We start from the raw sequence: 18676 nt of genomic DNA, 5'->3' as shown, positions 1-18676 counted from the left end.
TCAATTATTGAAATTTCCTACATAATTCTTTTATTATTATTATTATTATTATTATTTTTTATTTGTAATTTTGATAATATCATTTAAAGTAAAATAATTAAAAAGGTATAAATTCCTTCCTCTAAAGGAGTTTCTAAGATAATTACAATTGAGAACAATCTCATAATATATATATATATATATATATATATATATATATATATATATGCTTAAAAAATTCCCATTGTAATGCACATTTTGAAAGTACAGCTGTTGGTGATCAGGTGCGGGTAAGTACAGTGGTTATGCGTACACTTGCAAGTTGATTGGTGGGGTTGGTACACGTCAGCATCAGGTGAGGTTTGGTGAAAAGGGCAGAAAGGACCAAATTGCCCATCCACTCCGAGGTGTCCCAATGGCTTGTTCAATTGCCTGTCATGTTTCTGTGTCACCGCCCAGTGACGTCCTGTCCTGACCATTCCCACACAAACCCATTGCTTTACCATTCAAATGAAGTACTAACATTCTTCCATGGCTTCAATCAAATATCTCCTGGCTTTCTATTATGCTATGCTGACTGTAAAGCAGAATTAGCAATAGAATAAGGACAATAAAATCTGTGTAAATAACACTACATATACACCAAATTGATACACACACATATACATATGTAGTGAGAGCCTTACAGGTCGTCTTTCGTCACACGATAATACTTCTCTGCGTGCTGTCTCTGACCAATTAGCTGAGCGAAACGCTCGTCGTGTGTAATTACTATGAGCTGAAAGTTCTCCTGCCCTTTCCTGTCCTCCATGATTCTGCAGAAAAAGATGGAATCCTACCAATCATACGTTTGGTCGCAAAGGCAAATTTCGTTCGCCTCAACTATCTTAACAGTCAACAGCACAGTTCTTTTACCAGGTTGGAACCATACATCAAAGCGGAATCAAAACGAAATAAACAAATGCGTATATCGATACCGTAGAAGAGCTGCAGCAAGACTTTCGGCATTTGGACCATCTAGATTGGTGGTTGGCTCGTCTAGAGCGAGTATTCCACAGTTGAGGCAGAACGTTTCAGCCAATGCTAATCGAATTATAAGAGAGGCAAGAACCTGTAACTATGATATTAGTATTAATTCTTCAAAGGAAAGAGGGGATATTATAAACAGAGGAATGGAATTGGACCCTACCTTTTGACCAGCACTGCACCTTCCTCTCATTTCTAGTTCAGCATCACCCGTCTGCATGAGAACCTGAACAGTATACATATGAGATCCCACATCGGTTAGGGAGGATAACGAAACATTCTTTATAAGGGTATGAAAATCTCTCCCTAGCAGACGCGTTTTAAAACCTTGAGGGAAAGCCCGAAATGGAAAGCCGAAGACAATATCTATTAGCGGTAGGCTTGGGCCATTACAATACATGACTATCATTGAATATATAATAAAAAAGAGACCGACAAAGAAAGCAGCGGTAATAGAGAGCTAGCGGACCTTGTAGCTATATGAACGAGTTCCTGCACCCTCAGAATCTGAGTGAATACTTATATAGTCAATATCTTGTCCCCTATATGTTTGTTGCCACAACTCCCTTATAATTTTATTTATTTCCTCCATTTTCATGCTGTGGAAGCGCATGAGTGCCCTGAAATAAAGAAAAAAACACAATTCTTGATATATAAAAGAAATCTTACAAGGCTAAATTACAAAAATGCCCCAAAAGTTTGATATTTGTTTGAAAATACCCCTAAACTTTTAAAAGTAGTAATATTATTATCGACTTGCTCTAGAAGTAGAAACTCGTTAGAATCTAGGATAGAAACTGGAACTCATAATGGGTATGGTGGTGAGTTGGAATGGTGTGACACCGTTCAGGTCCCAATCTCTATTTCGAGTCACTAGTATATCATTCCAACTCCAAATTTTCATCCAATATTCTAACAAATTTCTACTTTAAGAGTAGTTTTGAAACGTTTATGGAAGGTTAAGGGTACTCCTCGTAATTTAGCCTCAAAATTATAACTCATTATAGAGGCTCACTTGTCAAGGGCATTGTAATATCTGTCCAAGTCCTTGTTTGCCATCTCAGTTGTCTGTCATTAAATACTAAGGTTATCAATAGAACCAAATTAGAAAAAACACAACCTATTAGCTGCTGAAAAAATATATATCAAACCTTAAGCTGAATTAGCTGATCAAAATACCGCTTGTCAATGTCCTTATATTGCGCATGCTTCAAATCAATTTTATTCTTTGAAATATTGCTTTGATAGACAGACATTGTCCCATGAAACCTGTTTAGCTGTTACAACATGAATACACAAAACCATTCAGGATGTTATCTACCTTCATATAATTATTGAGTAATGCGTGGGAGAAAATTTGTGAAAGTAAACAAGATCAAGGCATCGATATTAAAGTCGTGTGTATCAATGAAATACGTAACTATATATTAATTGGATGCACAGCCTAGATGGAAAAGATAAGTAAGATTTCATATTTGTAGGGAGAAGAAAAGAAAAACCTCAGACAATAGCCTCTCTCTGTCCTGAGACAGTTTTCCTAGTTCGGCCTCAACGGTTGAAACCCCTCCGATCTTTAAAATTTGCTCTTCTAGTGATTCAATATCACGAGCAAGCTCATCGACTTCAGCCTTTGTTTTCCTGTAGTTCAAGTTGTCCTCAATGTTCCTTCTTAATTGATCTTGATTCCGCATCAAGTCCTTACTTTTGTTTAATTCAACCAATATTTCCTGCTTCCTACTGTCACAACCTTGAAGCTGAGATTCAGCCTGTGCTTTCTTTTCCTGCAGTTCTTTTAGCCTCTCACCTTTCTTTAAATCAAGGTACCTGTACGGTAAAACCAAACCAAACCAAACATTAGCTTTGAGGGCATGAAAGGACATTTAGATCACTCGAAAACTCGTTGAACGTACTCTTTAATCTTTGAAGTTGTTCTAAGAAGCGTCTCGACTTCCTGCTGAAATTTCCTCTTTTTGTCACCCTTCTCCTCGTATTCATGATTAAGTTTATCTTTTAGTTCATTATAGTCGTTAAGTAGTTTGTCTTTCTCCTTTGACAAAGGGATAAGAGCTTCTGCCAAATGCTGCAAGATTATAGCAAGATTAGTACATAAAAAGATAGTAAAAGGGGATGAACCTAGGATTATATAAGATTAACCTAATTCTCCCTGCATCATTTTGCTTAAAGGCTATCAAGAAAATTTATGCATCTGTTTGACATATACACAATATTCCTGAGATATCTTTATTCTATCCTTTATGTGAATATTTATGGGAGCAAAGCCTACAGAGGAAAAAAAATTATCGATTTCTACTTCATATCAAAGCTGTTTCTTTGGGAGGAAATCGAGAATTTTTAGAGCGAACTGCAAGATCGAGAATAACTTTTCAGATTTTGGTTCTTTTATATCGTATTTGAATGGACACATTTCTTGCAAGGGCTTTTTACCTTTGAAATTTGTTTTTCTTATTCATATTTTCCTTTATTTTCGAGCAAGAAAAAAGAATTACCTTCTCATCAAGATCGACTTGACCTCTTTCCTCAGTCAGACGGTCCAACTCTTCTTCTGCCTTCCTAACGTCACGCAAAGTATTGGCAGCTTTCACTTTTTCCTCTCTAAGAGTGTGCCACCTTATCTGAATGTTGGACAAATCATTTTCCATATATCTTTGTTCATCCCTTAGCTTCTCTAGTTCATTGTGTAAACCATCTCTGTTTCCAAAAAATACAAAAAGTTATTCTACAGCTATAAGAAAGAGACAAAAATCTGCTGAAAGAAGAGAGCACTTAGTAATTGACTTAAAGGGTAAACAAATAAAATTTAAAGTATGATTTTATGCAATAGATATAACATCAAGTGAGTTAGTTACTTGGTGTTTTGCAATGCATTCAGCTCTGACTGAATTTCTTCCATTGTTTTCACACCTTTCCCTCGAAAATCAAGCTTGTAGACCAAGTCATCAACTTGCTTTTGCCAAGTTTGAATTTCTTGGTAAAGTCTGTCGGCAGTGTCAATAGGTTGTACCAAGTTCTCAACTGCGTCCCGGTCAGCCTTTACTTGAGCTAAGACGCCCACCACCTACAGGTAAATAGGTTACATCATACTACTTGTAAATATCTTTAATAAGAAAAACAGACTGTGACTTTTCATCAGTCATAAAATCAATTCAGGACTCTTTCATAAATCAATTCTCAGCACTAGAAAGAAGAATTAAAAGAGTCATTAATTACTCCTTTCCAAATTGAAATATCTTATATTTCTATTTTTGTGATCTTCCTGAGTGAAAGAAGAAGACGAAAAGGAAGAAGAAGAAGAAGAAGAGGCAGAACATAAAAGGTGATATGCCAATTACATCGTCAAGGGCCTGTGACTTTTCATCCAGCTCTTCGTTAAGCTGATGAAGTTCTTTCTCTGCTTTAGGAATTGTTTCATTGCTAAGTTTGACATATTCTTCAAAAACCATGCGGAGCTTGTCCAGATGCTGAAAATGGGAGTCGGCGCTGGAAGACTCCACGGCAAGCACTTTCATATGCTCAGCAGAACTTGCAGCCTTCACTCTTTGCTGAAATTAGAAAAGACCAATCAAAAACCAATAAATAAAGAGACTTTCAGGAGATAGAAATAACTCGGCCGAGTTAAAGCAACATTCAAGTGAAAAACTTTACCAGGTAGATACAATTCACATTAAAGAAAATACCAAAATAAAGAAGATCAAGAACTACTTAAAGATACAGAAGAATGAATCATAAGGAAAAATGTGCAGGAAAAAGCATAAGAGCATTCAGGTGGAAAAGAGAATCGGAGGCATGAAAGATACAGTTTTCAACCTTTTTAACAAATTCATCTTCTTCTTCTGCTGTGAAGGGGCGCTCACAACAAGGGCAAACATGATGAGCACGGGCAACTCTTTCAAATGGATCAAACATTTGACGCATACCATCTGCAATATTGTACTTGCTGCAGGTAATGTACCAAAAACCTTGTTAATCAAAATCAGAAAGAAACTAGATCAATAAAAATTAAAATCTCAAAATTGCAGCATCATGAAGTTTAAGGCCACAACTGTACCTTTTTTGCACATCTTTTTTCTCCTTAGCCCCTTCCAAGGCCTTGAGATACAAATCAACACTAAAAGAGTGTGGATCCAAGGACTGGAGTTTGGATTCAACAAATCTCTTTCTTGCTGCATCAAACCAAAAAACAATTGATGGAAAAGACATTTGCAATCAAACAATCTTGTATAGAGAAAAATGGATGGTGGTATCCAGTGACATTGAAAAAGCGGGGGAGGGATTTAGATATCATTGTATTGCTATAGCGGTGGGGGTTGGTTGGGAGAAAAAAGATTTACAACACAAATACGTGCTAAAAATTTAAATTCATTGGAACTGTAAATTTAAAGACATATTATGTGAAGACTTTTTCTTCAAATATTATACACTTGGATTTTCTTTTAGCAGGTTCCTTTAATGGGGAAAACCCATGTTGCATAAATATTCAGGTATCATAAAGAAATTGAAACCAACATAATAACAAATCAACCTTAAAACACGAATGAAATAAAAGAAAAGTAGAAAAACCATTTTCGTACAATAATTCAACAACAAACATCAAAAAATATAAATGAAGAGAAAATATTTATGAATGGTATCATTCCTAAAATACTGACAGAACGGAGAACTCACACTCCATTTCCTTTTGATATCTGGAAAGGTTGTTATTAACTTCCTGTATTTTCATCTGCAACATATTCACATCCTTCTCGGCTTCACGAGATTTAGAATTTAGGTCATCATACTCCATACCAACAGCCCTGAGATAAGAGAAAAGAAGATTAAGCTTGCTCTTTGAAAGGAAGGTAAGGCCGTGCCTGTTGCTAAGATTATAGAGCGCATTCTATTCGATCACCCAACAAGACCAATCTTTTTTAAGCTAACATCCGAATTCTAAAAGCTAAAGAAAAGAAGAAAGGGGGAACGCCACCAAGTCAATATGGGACTCAAAAATGATAGATAATCACTAAGTACAAAAATGATATGCTTGAGAACTCAGGAAATTGGTTTGGCCAATAATTTAATGCAGAACCCAACTATTCTACCAAGGAGGATATTATGTCTCGGCAATAGAGAATTAAATATTTATATATAACATACCTAACCATGTAAGATTAAAGAACATATTTCCAAGTATAGAACAAATAAACAACAGAAACCTTATAGCATAGCTACCCCGTCCTCCGGCTGTGAACAGTGTGTACAGAAAACCTTCATCTTAAAATGCATTCCAAGCAAATACGATGACATAGAATGTAGTGGGATAGATGTGAAATTGAACAAATTTCATGCCTCTCACATGATCCTTAATTATAAATACGGTCTATATCGTTCCACAGTTCTTTGTTTTAACAGGTTAGAGAGTTGTCTAGTAGCACCTCATCAGTTGAAGTAAACAGAATAATCATCTACAAATATCGTATATGTGGTAGAATTGATCCAGTCAAGCATTCAACTTTAGAATTATCCTTTGGGAAGATAGCGAAAAGGAATTGAGGATAGAACTAGAAGAACCTGAGTGCTTGAGTGATTTCTTTTTTCAAATCCTTCTCTGGAGGCAATCTCCCCTTCAGCACTCCTCTAATTTTGTCCTTGTACTCATCGATTCTGAAGAAACAAGTATGGAAAGGAAAGCAAAAGCATAAACATTTGCAATTGAAGCTGACATGGCATGAAACATAAGCCAGAAAGAGATACTTCACTTACATCTTTCTGTGCTTCTTTTTATGATTATCCAACTCCGCCTTCTTGAGAGCAAGTTTTACTCTGTCCTCAGAGTCACCAGCCATAATGTCCTTTTCTCTGTTAACAGCCTTGATTTTCTGCTCAATACCATATAGATCACTTTGCTTTTGACGTATTGTTGATTCAAATTCTCTTTCAGCAAGCTGGTTTGTCTTTCTCTCGACCTCAATTTGCTGCAATAACCAAGAGATGACGTCCATATGTGATCATCTTCATTTATCTCTCCAAGAAAAACTATGCAATTCCAAATTTTAAAAAAATTGAAGTAGGACAACTACTACCAACCATATTTTTTTCTCTTTCATCAATGTGAGAAAGATCAACATGAGAAATTTGAAGTTCAAATGAATCTCGCTCGCTCTCCTTTGCTTCAATCCTTTTCACGATTCCTCTCTGCATAAAGTCAATTAATAGAGTAAACAACATATAGTTTTTGAAGTTTCAAAATCATTTCAGACGTACTTTAATGTCAGCTTTAGCATGTTTTTGGGCCTCGATATTTTTCCATCGATCATTTGCACCCATGTAGCAGTCCCACGCTGTCTTAAGTTCAACATCATTTGAAACCTGCAATTCCATCTCCCTTATTATATTGGTTCTCAAGAAACGGTTTTAAAAAACCGATACAAACTGGTTCTATACTAAATCATTCCCCAACTTTGATAATATAAAGTCCCAAGAAAGTTACCCTTTTATCTTGCATATCCTTGTCAAGGTCCACCAGTCTTGATTTTATTCTATTGGTTAGGTTGGATGCAACTTCGTCACTAAAGGGAGTATTTGGCACAGAACCAAGATTATGTCTTGCAAAAAGTTCTTCAATAGTAGAATCACGTTCATTCTTCAATGACATGTGCACCTGGAGTAGAAGTTTAAGAAGTACTGAGGCATCTTCTTCTACATTTCAAGGCAATGCGTAGCAATTCGTTTTTGTGGTAAAAAGCAAGAAGAAAATTGTTAAAATTTTGCTTCAAAGATGACTGACCTCGGCTTCTGTTTGAAGCTTGCTTATCTCCCATATATATTCATTAATTGTCTGCTTAAGAAAGGAACTCTTTGTCTCCATGTCATTCATCTCCCTCTCCAACTTGCTTACTTTAGACTCCAAAATAGCAATTCTTTCTTCAAACTTGGTTTTCCATTCCTTCAATTCTTCATCAGTGTCTACCAAATGGAGAGAAGTCAATGAGAAGGAAACCCCCACAAACACACCAAAAAAAAAAAAAAAAAAAAAAAAAAAAAAAATTCAACCGACTGAGGACCATAGAGAGAAAATTAAAAACGTGATGACGTCACCAGGCAAAGGAAAGAAAAAATGAAATTAGTAAAATACAGACAACAAAAAATTCAGAAGATATCAACTTTTCCTAAATAGAAAAATAAAATGAAAGCAATAAAATGATATAAACTGTTCGCAATTAAAAAAATTACAAGAAGGGCTTGCACTTAAATTTAGAGGAGCAAAAGAACCACTCTAATGTTTTAAATACCAAATTCAAACAATGAAACAAACAAATTCAACCACTCTTAAACATTGTTAATGATCGAATATATTGTTGCATTCAGTAATTTCTTATTCTATATGAACTAAACGAAGGATGCTTATCCTCCCATTTCTTTACCAAGTTCCTATAACTTATCAAGAAATTTGAAACTATTTATTCCTCTCCAACTAGAACTGACCTTCATTCTCCTCAGCGAGAGCAGCATATTGCTTCTGCTGCTCCTTAAATAAAGTGCTTCTTTCGGCAGTCTTAGTAGATATTTGGTCCTGTAGTTTTCGCACATCTTTCAAAAGTGTTTCAGCATGATGAATTTTGGTATCAACATCTTGGATGTTCTTCTCCAGTTCCTGCATTTGACTTCTAACAGATTCTGTTCTTTCCTGATCTTGAGAAATGCTTTCCCTGAGCTGTAATAGTGAGATAATGTGTCAGCAAGACAACTCCTTTGCCCAAGTACAGAAGATATCTAACATCCTTCTCTCGTTCAGACTTAAAATATCAAATAAAAACTTGAAGGACAGATCATAGGACCACAAAAGAACGGGTCGCTAATGGTTGTGTACCGCTATTCAGTAACAAGAGAGAGAAGAGTGGCTCTATACAAGAATGGAAATATCCATCGATATCTCCGTAAATTGGAGGGTTCGACATCAATATTCTTGAATCGAAAACATGAACAAGAACCTTATATGCTGCATCTTTTAAAGTTTGAAGATTCTCCAACTTTAGTTTGTAAGTCTTTATTTCATGAGCCTGATCCTTGTGAAGCTTCTTTATGACCTCCAATGCCTTTGTATATCTGGTCATTAATATACTCCAAAATTAAAATATGAACTTACGTCATCAATCACCGTTCCCTCAAGCATAGAAGGTCAGGAAGAATAAGTGCAAATCAAAGACCAGAGACCATGAATGTGAAAAGAGGCTTTCCAATACATTGACAAGTCAAGTTTCCCAAAGGTAATAATATAAATAAACTTAGTAAGGACTTGTGAGGCTAGAGTGAAAGTTAACAGATCCTCTAAGAACAGCAAAGAAAGTATTTATGCATCATATGAAATAGACAAGTGACCATCTGGTGATAATTTTCATAAATGTTTTTAATGAGAGAGAGAGAGAGAGAGAGAGAGAGAGAGAGAGAGAGAGAAGATATTGACAATTTAGTCTTAACTTGGATACAAGTTGGCGCTTGGTCTGGCCAATGACAGTACTCCATTTGAGGATTCGATGTTGTATATATTTACTATTTTAAGGGCATAATTTAGCCATATTACGTCAAGACAAGTCATCAAAAGACTTCAACTTCATGGAAACATAGAAACAGTACCTTGTAGCAGAGAAGATATCATCAAATTTCTTCTTTAATGTTGAAGGATCTTGCAATGGCCAGTTAGCTTCATCTTGGTGAACAAATATCACATTTTCCAGGATAGCCTTTGACACACCCATTAAAGCAGGAATCTCCCTATCCATGTCTGCACATCTATAGCTGAGACAAACTTTCTGCAATTTTACAACAACAGAAACAGTTATAACTGGAATTAAGGATGTCAAAATTTAACCAAAAGCAAAAAGCTTAAATCACCACATCCCCTTTCCATTACTCCGTCAAAATATTGACTTAATACTTGTTTGACGGACATGGATAGGATGCATCATTGCTATTTACCTACCTCATTTAAAAACAACCCAAACTATTAACGGCATACACAATCTGATAATATTAAGTCAATATTTACATCAGGAAGAGGATACCTCGCTTCTATGAGAAGGAAACATAGAAAGCTCTATAGGAAAACATTGCAATGCTCCTTTTAAGAAAAGGGAAAATGACAATTGCCATGAAACGTTAAAATGAAAGTAGTGAAAACGTTAAAATGAAAAGCTGAACCAAGAGATTGTATAAGAATTCAAACAAAAGCAAGGACACCCTCTCGACATCAATGAAGAAACCACAAGGCAAACAAAGAGAGAGCCATCACTTTCTATTTATGCCCTTTTCATAAATCCATCTTGGCAACTTATCGAGTCAATGTGAAAGCTTCAAAGAGTGTATACTTCAGGGATTCCAAAATATCATATCAACAATTATGGAAGAAACTAATACAGATAACTAATGCTTTCTCCCAACTAATTTTGTTGAAGCCCTATGCTTGCTTCCCTCAATTTGGTCAACTACTTCTTCTGTCTTCTTCACTTATCTGGAAACATCAAGTTCAACCACCTTACTCCGACTGACTTTCCCACTCTCTTTGTTTGCCTCTTTCCTCTTAAACCTATGTTCCTCAACTCCTTTACCAGAAAATTACACTTTAATTGTTTAAACTTCCTTCAAATCTCCATATCCCTTCCTTCTGAATTGAAAATCCTCTTTTATCCATCATAAGATGTAGTTTTCACACTTCCAACACATCCCTGCATTGATTATGAAAAAATTGTCATTTCTTGGACTGTCCACTAGATTCTCAGTTCCATCCTCTTGTCATACCGCTGACATCACCCTGCCGAATTCCTCGACCCTAATTCTACTTCGCCTATATCTGGCATCAAAGGAAACTCTAAATGTCCAAGTTTCTATTGAGCAAGAAGAAACTTTGTAACTTCACTCAAAAGTCCCTTCATTTCAACCTACAATCCTCGTTTCTTTACCTTGAGAAACCTTCTTAATCCGTCTAAGTGAAGTAAAAACTAATAATATATTAAAAAAAACATAAATATTAATAATAAAAAAAATGCAACACCTCGCCAGTATGTGGGTTTATCGTCTGAAGCACGCTTTCTATTGCTTTATACTCCATTTTCGATGCCTTCTGAGTAAGTTGGAATGACCTTATGCATACCACATCCTTACCTGCCGCTGTCTTAAACCGAAGCTTGATTTGTCCCTTTGTCTCTGTCTCTCCTGCAACCTACACAAGGGTCCAAGAAGACCCAGAGAGACCAACTAGTAAGCCTTTTAAGAAAATAAAATCCAAAACCTCTATTTAATGACGAAGCTGCATGAGCTGAGAATATTGGAAGCCCTACATAGGGATAAATTAGTCCCATTCACCAACCATCCAAAACCAATATTACATCAACGAACAAAGCATAACAGATGAAAAATCCAAAAGAGATAAAACAGACGGACCTTCGGGTCGTGAATGAAGCTGTGGCCAGACCTGGCATTGGGAGGCAACTCGCCGGTACAAGAGAGCTTCAAGCATTCAATTATGGTCTGGGGAAAAAACCAGGTCACCGCCATTAAGACGAAGCAGGTGCTTCATCGCCATATATTATAGTAAATACAAAGCAAAAACCACGAACACCGGTTACTTAAATATCAAAATGGAATTCGAGAAGCAATTACAGTTTTCCCGGCACCGTTAGGGCCAACGATCAGAGTCAAGGGCTTGAAGAAGGTGATGACGTTCCTATTTTCCGGGTCGAAACTCCGAATACCTTTAATCAGCATCTTGTCCACTGTACTCATCTTTCCTTCTTTTTACTGCTATCCAAAATTCAAAATAAAGAGTGCGCAAGTCCACGAAGAAAGATCATACGCAAAAATTCCGCCGATAAGCAACTGCATCCATGGCGGGAAAGGAGTATTAAGCTCTCACTCTGATAATCGACATACGCTCATTCGGCATTAGAATGCTGACACTGAAGAAGATGTCTCAGAAGAAACTAGAACTTCACTTCCTCGTCAAGCGTAGATTCTGTATCACTTCCTCAATACATCGCCATGTCGAAGCTTTGTCATCACGACGCCAACAGGGAAATGTACCGTCGGAGTTTTTCAACGACGGGCAGTGGAGGCAAGGGTTTATATATGGCGCCAGAATCTCGGTTTGACTAACAATCGACCGCTGTTTAGTTTTGGGCCTGGGCTTTCAATTTATATTCTTTTGGGCCTGTGGGCAATTAACTCCTGCCCAATCTACGTTTCTCCCGCCACGTAAGCACCGGAAATGGGCTTGTTTTGGGGCCGACTCTCCGGCCCATACGTTTTTAACGCCCAATCGTTTAAATTTTTTTAAAATATGTCCAATTATAAAAAATACTAGTTATTTTAATTCTTCATTTTTCTTTTTTAAATATTATTGAATTATTATTTTATTATTTGAACCATGGAAATTATTTATTCAATTTTTTATTTAAAGTTAATATTTTAAATATATATATATAATGATAGAAAATTTATTTAAAAAATATGATCATACAAATTTAGCAGCAAATTTTCACCCTATTTTCTACAAAAATATATATATATAATAAATAAAATAAACAGAGATTTCATAGGGATGAAATTGAAACAATGGGATAATAACGAAAATGAGATATTTTTACTCATAATTTCAGTCTCTGCCCTGTCTCGTAGACATCGTCTCAAATGGGTTAATGTATATATATATATATTTATTTTTTTTAAAATAAGTTTAAATTTATATAAATTTAAATAAAGATCCAAGCTTGAGAATTAAAAGAAATTAAAAAAAATAATAATAATAATGAAAGAATGAGAAGGCGACACGTGTTAGACAGAAAGAAAGAGGATGCAGTGAGTTGTGGTAGAGAGGGGGGTGCCACATGTAAAAGCTGCAAATACAGAATCCATGTGCTCAGGCAAGTGGTTTTGCAGTAATCCTAAACTTTCCCTTCCCACGCGCACGCTATCGCGTGTTCTCCACTCGACCTCTCCATTTCCCTTTTAATCTCATTTATTTTTCCCTTTTCGAATGTTATCCAAACTTCCAAGCAACAAAAAATTGTGTGGAAAATGCTTCCGAGTCAGCCGCATATCCCTATTCACCACTAATAATTGTTAAAAATAATAATAATAATAATAATTAATAAAAACCTCTTAACTTTGTTATTTACGTTAAATATTTTTATTTTTGTTGTATATTATTTTTTTTCTTTTTTCATGTATATAATTTATTTTATTTTTATTGAAAATATAGAGTTTAAAATTAATATGAAATAAGAAAATTTTTAAGAAAATAGGAAAATAAAATATTTAAAGAATATGGAGGAAAAACCGGGGGAAAAAAGGTTTACACGTGGCAAAATATGATTGGGCCACGTGACGAGACTGCACTCAGCACCAAGTTTTGCTCTTTTTTTTTTTTTTTTTTCTTTCTTCGGTCAGAACTGTCACTCGTCAATTTTCTCTCGCGATTCGTCCAAACGCCATTTTTGCTTCTCCTAATTATTCTTCTTCTTGTTCTTGTTCTTGTTCATCACTATCTGTCACTGTTTCCATGATCGCATCTTCTCCATTTCTCTCTTTCCCGATTGAAATTCTTGAGCTGAACAACTCCAGTCCGTCTCCATTGCTAAAACAGAGGAAAATTTTAGAACCCTCACGAATTTTGGACTCGTGCGAAGATTGAAGTGATTATCGATGTTCATATTGCGCCATTTTTCTTCTACCGTGTTCGTCAATCGAGAGCGAAGTTGTTGAATGTTCTTCTCAATTCTCAGTGTGTTTTTGCCGAATCCGATCAAAAATTCCATTGCTATTGGATTTCTAGACTCGATTCTAACTAATCTGCCACACTCATTGAAGAAGCACTTGATTCTCTTTGTTTCCTGTTTTATTAGCTCTCTGGAATTTTGAATCGTTGAGTGTTTGCTTCAGCGCGGGGATTGACTTAGTAAGATCCAGGTTTACCAGGATGTGACCTCGAGGATTTGACATTGCTGAGCTTTAAAGTTTCACTTCAATCCTTGACTTAGAAACGACGGCGGACACTGATGAGAATGGAGTGGGAGAGGATGGCACTGTATAATCAAACCTGTTGGCAGTGATTCATAATTTTGTTGGTGACAACAGAAAACTGAAGTGAGATTGAGAGGAGGAGTGATTTGAATGATGGGGAGGGAGGTCCTTTTATAGGGAGATTCCCGGAGTTGGTTGAGATTTGTGTGGATGAAATTGAATTCACCTCCTCCTTCTCTTCGGCAGTAACTCATTCAAACTCTATTATTACCTTCAACACCCTCCCTTAAACTGAATTCTGCGGAAATCAGTTTAGGACTTCACTTCGTCATCTTGATATACATCTTGGATTCTGCACATCCCCATCTTTCTTCTAAGCTTCTCGAACAATGGTTGTTTCAAGGGCTTTGTGAATAGGTCTGCGATTTGTTCATCACTTCGGCAAAAGTTGAGTTCAATAATGCCTTCTTTACACAAATCACGCAAGAAATGAAATCGAACATCGATGTGCTTGCTCCTTCCATGCAACACAGGATTTTTAGACAACTTAATAGTTGACATATTATCACAATATATAACCGTCGTACCTGGTTGCTTCTGATTAAGAATTTCAAGCATTTTTCTTAACCAAATTGCTTGGCATGAGCATGCTGCTGCTGCCACAAATTCTGCTTCTGTAGTTGAGAGTGTTACAATAGGTTGCTTCTTTGAAGACCAGCAAATAGCTCCTGAACTCATCATGAAAATACTTCCTGAAGTACTTTTACGATCGTCTATATCACCTGCATAGTCGCTATCTGTATAGCCAACCATCTTCGGATCATCTCCTTTCTTGTAGAATACCCCCAAATCAAAGGTTCCTCTCACATAACGAAGTATCCTTCTTGCTGCATTGAGATGTTTTTCCGTTGGATGCTCCATGTAACGACTTATCATACTAACCGCATACATGATGTCTGGTCTTGTTGAAGTTAGGTACATCAAACTTCCCACAATTTGTTTGAAGTACCTATTATCAACCTCTCGCCCGTCAATATCCTTGTGCAACTTTAAACCCAATTCTGATGGAGTTCCAACTGTGCGCTCATCCAATTTAAATCTTTCAAGTAATTCTTGAGCATACTTCTTCTGACAGATAAAGTTACCTGCGGGAGTTTGAGTAACTTCTACTCCAAGAAAATATCTCATCAAGCCAAGATCTGTCATTTCAAATTTCTTCATCATGCTCTTCTTAAAAAATTCAAACATTTCTTCATTATTGCCAGTAAATATTAAATCATCAACGTATAAGCAAATAATGATAATGTTACCTCCCTTTTTAGTTTTCACATACAACGTATGTTCATACGGGCATTTAGTGAATCCCATCTTTTCAAAATGAGAATCAATGCGACTGTACCATGCCCTCGGAGCTTGCTTCAAACCATACAAAGCTTTCTTCAACTTGTATACTTGTTCCTCTTTGCCTTTTTTAACAAAACCTTCTGGTTGCTCCACATATACCTCTTCTTGAAGCTCTCCATGTAAGAAGGCCGATTTCACATCAAGTTGATAAATAGGCCAAGATTTCTGTGCTGCAATAGAAATTATGAGCCTGATAGTGTCTTGACGTGCCACTGGTGCAAATACCTCCTTATAATCAATTCCATACTTTTGCTTGTATCCTTTTGCAACAAGTCGCGCTTTGTACTTATCCACCTCACCGTTTTCATTCAACTTGGTTTTGAAAACCCATTTTACTCCGATTGTTTTCTGTCCTCTAGGAAGATCGGTGAGCTCCCAAGTCTTGTTCTTCTCTATGGATTTGATTTCACTGTCCATAGCTTCCTTCCATTTCTTCTCCTTTACCGCTTCTTCATAGACAATTGGATCACTATCCATAAAGAATGCAAAATAACCGCTATCACTTGATTCATAGTCCATCTCATAATCAATCATCCAATTTGGTCTCTTTCTTGTTCTTGGATTTCTTTGATTATGATCATGATCTTCTTCTACTGGTTCTTCTTGTTGAGCTTGTGATGAGCTCTCTCCATGCTCAAAGTGAGGCTGAATCGGGGCTTCAATTTGTTCTTCTTCAAGATCTACAGGAATCTGCTGATTCACAGTGATCTTTTCTTCCCATGTCCAAGTCTTCGTTTCGTCAAAGACTACATCACGACTAACCACCACCTTCTTTGTCAAAGGATCGTAGAGCTTGTACGCCTTAGAGGTCTCGCTTACTCCAAGGAACACACACTTCAAACTCTTGTCTTCAAGTTTCTTCCTTTTCTCATCAGGAACGTGTGCATATGCTATGCACCCAAAGATTCTAAAGTGGTCTACTGCAGGTTTTCTTCCGCTCCATGCTTCTTGTGGAGTCATATCTCTAACAGAAAAGGTAGGACTCCGGTTGAGAATGTGAACGGACCACACGACAGCTTCTGGCCAGAATTCCTTCGGGACTTCTCCTTTATTTAGTAAACTTCGAACCATGTTGAGAATGGTCCTGTTTTTCCTTTCGGCCACACCATTTTGTTGTGGTGTATATGCTGTTGTTAACTGCCTCCGTATGCCCTTCTCTTCACAAAATTTAGTAAACTCGTTCGAGCAGAACTCTCCACCTCTGTCAGTTCTTAAAGCCTTGATTCTTCTTCCAGTTTCCGTCTTCATAGTAGCACAAAATTTTTTGAAGCAATCAAAGGCTTCTAATTTGGCGTGCAAGAAATAAGTCCATGTTTTTCGACTAAAATCATCGATGAGGGTCATGAAATATTTCTTGTTACCATTTGATGCTGGAGAGATGGGACCATATATGTCCGAATGAATCAACTCCAAAATTGCTTGAGCTCTTCTTGATTTTCCGGATGAAAAAGAGTTTCTTTCATGTTTTGCTACTACACAGCTCTCGCAAATTTCCGTTGGTGGAGTAATATCTGGCAACCCAGTTACCATCTTCTTTGAGGACAACGTCTTTAATCCTTTGAAGTGTAGATGACCATACCTAAAATGCCAAAGCCATGTGGTATCTTCTTTCTTCACCATCAAACTTTTGGCAACGATATTTAACGTCAACGGATATAGACGGTTGGTGGTCATCTTCATCTTAGCAATCGATCCTCTTTTGGAGTCATAAATTTCACATTCATCATTTTGGAATGTGATCACATACCCCTTTTCTTGTAACTGACCGATACTAAGTAAGTTGGCCTTCAGATCAGGAATGTAGAATACATTAGAAATAGACTCTACAAAGCCATTTCTAGTCTTGATATCTACGGTTCCTTTCCCCATCACTTGGAGAGTTGAATTGTTTCCGAGAGAAACCGTAGTATGAAAATTTTCATCTAGAGTTGAGAAGAATTCCTTACAACCTGTCATATGATTGCTGCATCCAGAGTCTACGACCCATACACCTTGATCTGCAACCTTCATAGCATGGAATGACATTAATAATGTTTCTTCTTCTCTTCTCTCCACAAAATTGGATTGATCTCTTTTCTCCTTTTGGAGCCTGGTATAGCATTCATTTTTGTAATGTCCAAGGCGTCCACATCTGTAGCATTCCACCTTAGACTTGTCAAAGTGTCTCTTGCCTTTGTTTTCATAATCATTTCTGACTAGGTCTGCTGACCTGCCAACATCTCCACTTCTTTCTCGACTGCCTCTCCCACGACCTCTGCCTCTTCTTTGCCCTCTACCTCTAGGGCTTGAAGCTTCACCTGGTGTGGATATTTTTAAGGCTGTCATCTCCTCTATTGCACTTGTACGATTGAGCCTCTGCTCATGTACTAACAGGGAGCTTTGGAGTTCATCTATTTGCATCTCTTCGACATTGTTTGCTTCTTCGATAGAACATACAATGTAATCGAACTTTGGAGTTAGTGATCGCAAAATCTTTTCTACGACCGCAACCTCCGTGATTGAACCACCATGCATCCTCATTTTACTTGCAAGACTTATAACCTTGCCAATATAATCATTCACCGTTTCTCCCTTTTGCATTTGGAGAATTTCAAAGTCTCTTCTGACGGCTTGTAGTTGAGCACGTTTTACTTTCGTTGAGCCTTGATACTTCCTCCTCATAGAATCCCAAATTTCCTTGGATGTCTTCTTCTGAAGCATTGTTTCCAAGATAGTCCTATCAATTGACTGAAATAAATAGTTCTTGACCTTCAGGTCCTTCAACTTCGATGCTGCCAACAGTTGCTGTTGACCAGCTGAGAGTACCTCGCCTTCATTTGGCTCTTCATAACCCGTCTCCACCATATCAAAGAACTCCTTTGATCTGAGAAAATTTTCCATCAACATCGCCCAATGATCATAGTGACCATCGAACCTCGGGATGGCGGGCTGAACGTAGCTCTCAACTTGTTTTTCTGCTGCCATTTTTTGCTGCTGCAAGATTGCTCTGATACCAGTTGTTGGTGACAACAGAAAACTGAAGTGAGATTGAGAGGAGGAGTGATTTGAATGATGGGGAGGGAGGTCCTTTTATAGGGAGATTCCCGGAGTTGGTTGAGATTTGTGTGGATGAAATTGAATTCACCTCCTCCTTCTCTTCGGCAGTAACTCATTCAAACTCTATTATTACCTTCAACACCCTCCCTTAAACTGAATTCTGCGGAAATCAGTTTAGGACTTCACTTCGTCATCTTGATATACATCTTGGATTCTGCACATC

At 37.0% G+C, this 18676-nt stretch overlaps 1 protein-coding gene across 1 annotated transcript; it reads right to left on the bottom strand.

Annotated features, from left to right (window-relative positions):
- Nucleotides 1–204: 204 nt before the first annotated feature.
- Nucleotides 205–12090, bottom strand: RAD50 (DNA repair-recombination protein (RAD50)). The gene is made up of 27 exons (XM_023671527.2): nucleotides 11656–12090; nucleotides 11437–11523; nucleotides 11048–11215; nucleotides 9634–9809; nucleotides 8991–9105; nucleotides 8485–8713; nucleotides 7787–7965; nucleotides 7490–7660; nucleotides 7264–7368; nucleotides 7087–7194; nucleotides 6763–6974; nucleotides 6571–6663; nucleotides 5689–5816; nucleotides 5072–5186; nucleotides 4831–4960; nucleotides 4356–4565; nucleotides 3873–4081; nucleotides 3513–3714; nucleotides 2916–3085; nucleotides 2505–2829; nucleotides 2157–2282; nucleotides 2021–2073; nucleotides 1475–1625; nucleotides 1169–1231; nucleotides 957–1090; nucleotides 666–794; nucleotides 205–556 (listed from the first exon to the last, which is right to left on the bottom strand). Exons 1-27 carry the CDS (start codon nucleotides 11776–11778, stop codon nucleotides 517–519), a joined length of 3951 nt encoding a protein of 1316 aa, XP_023527295.2. The 5' UTR covers nucleotides 11779–12090; the 3' UTR covers nucleotides 205–516.
- Between the last annotated feature and the right edge of the window lie 6586 nt (nucleotides 12091–18676).

Source organism: Cucurbita pepo, chromosome 3 (genome assembly GCF_057944985.1).
Source record: "Cucurbita pepo subsp. pepo isolate OVF chromosome 3, ASM5794498v1, whole genome shotgun sequence".
NCBI lineage: Eukaryota > Viridiplantae > Streptophyta > Magnoliopsida > Cucurbitales > Cucurbitaceae > Cucurbita > Cucurbita pepo.
The sequence above is the reverse complement of the archived record's forward strand: the minus strand, read 5'-3'. Positions and strand labels throughout refer to the sequence as shown.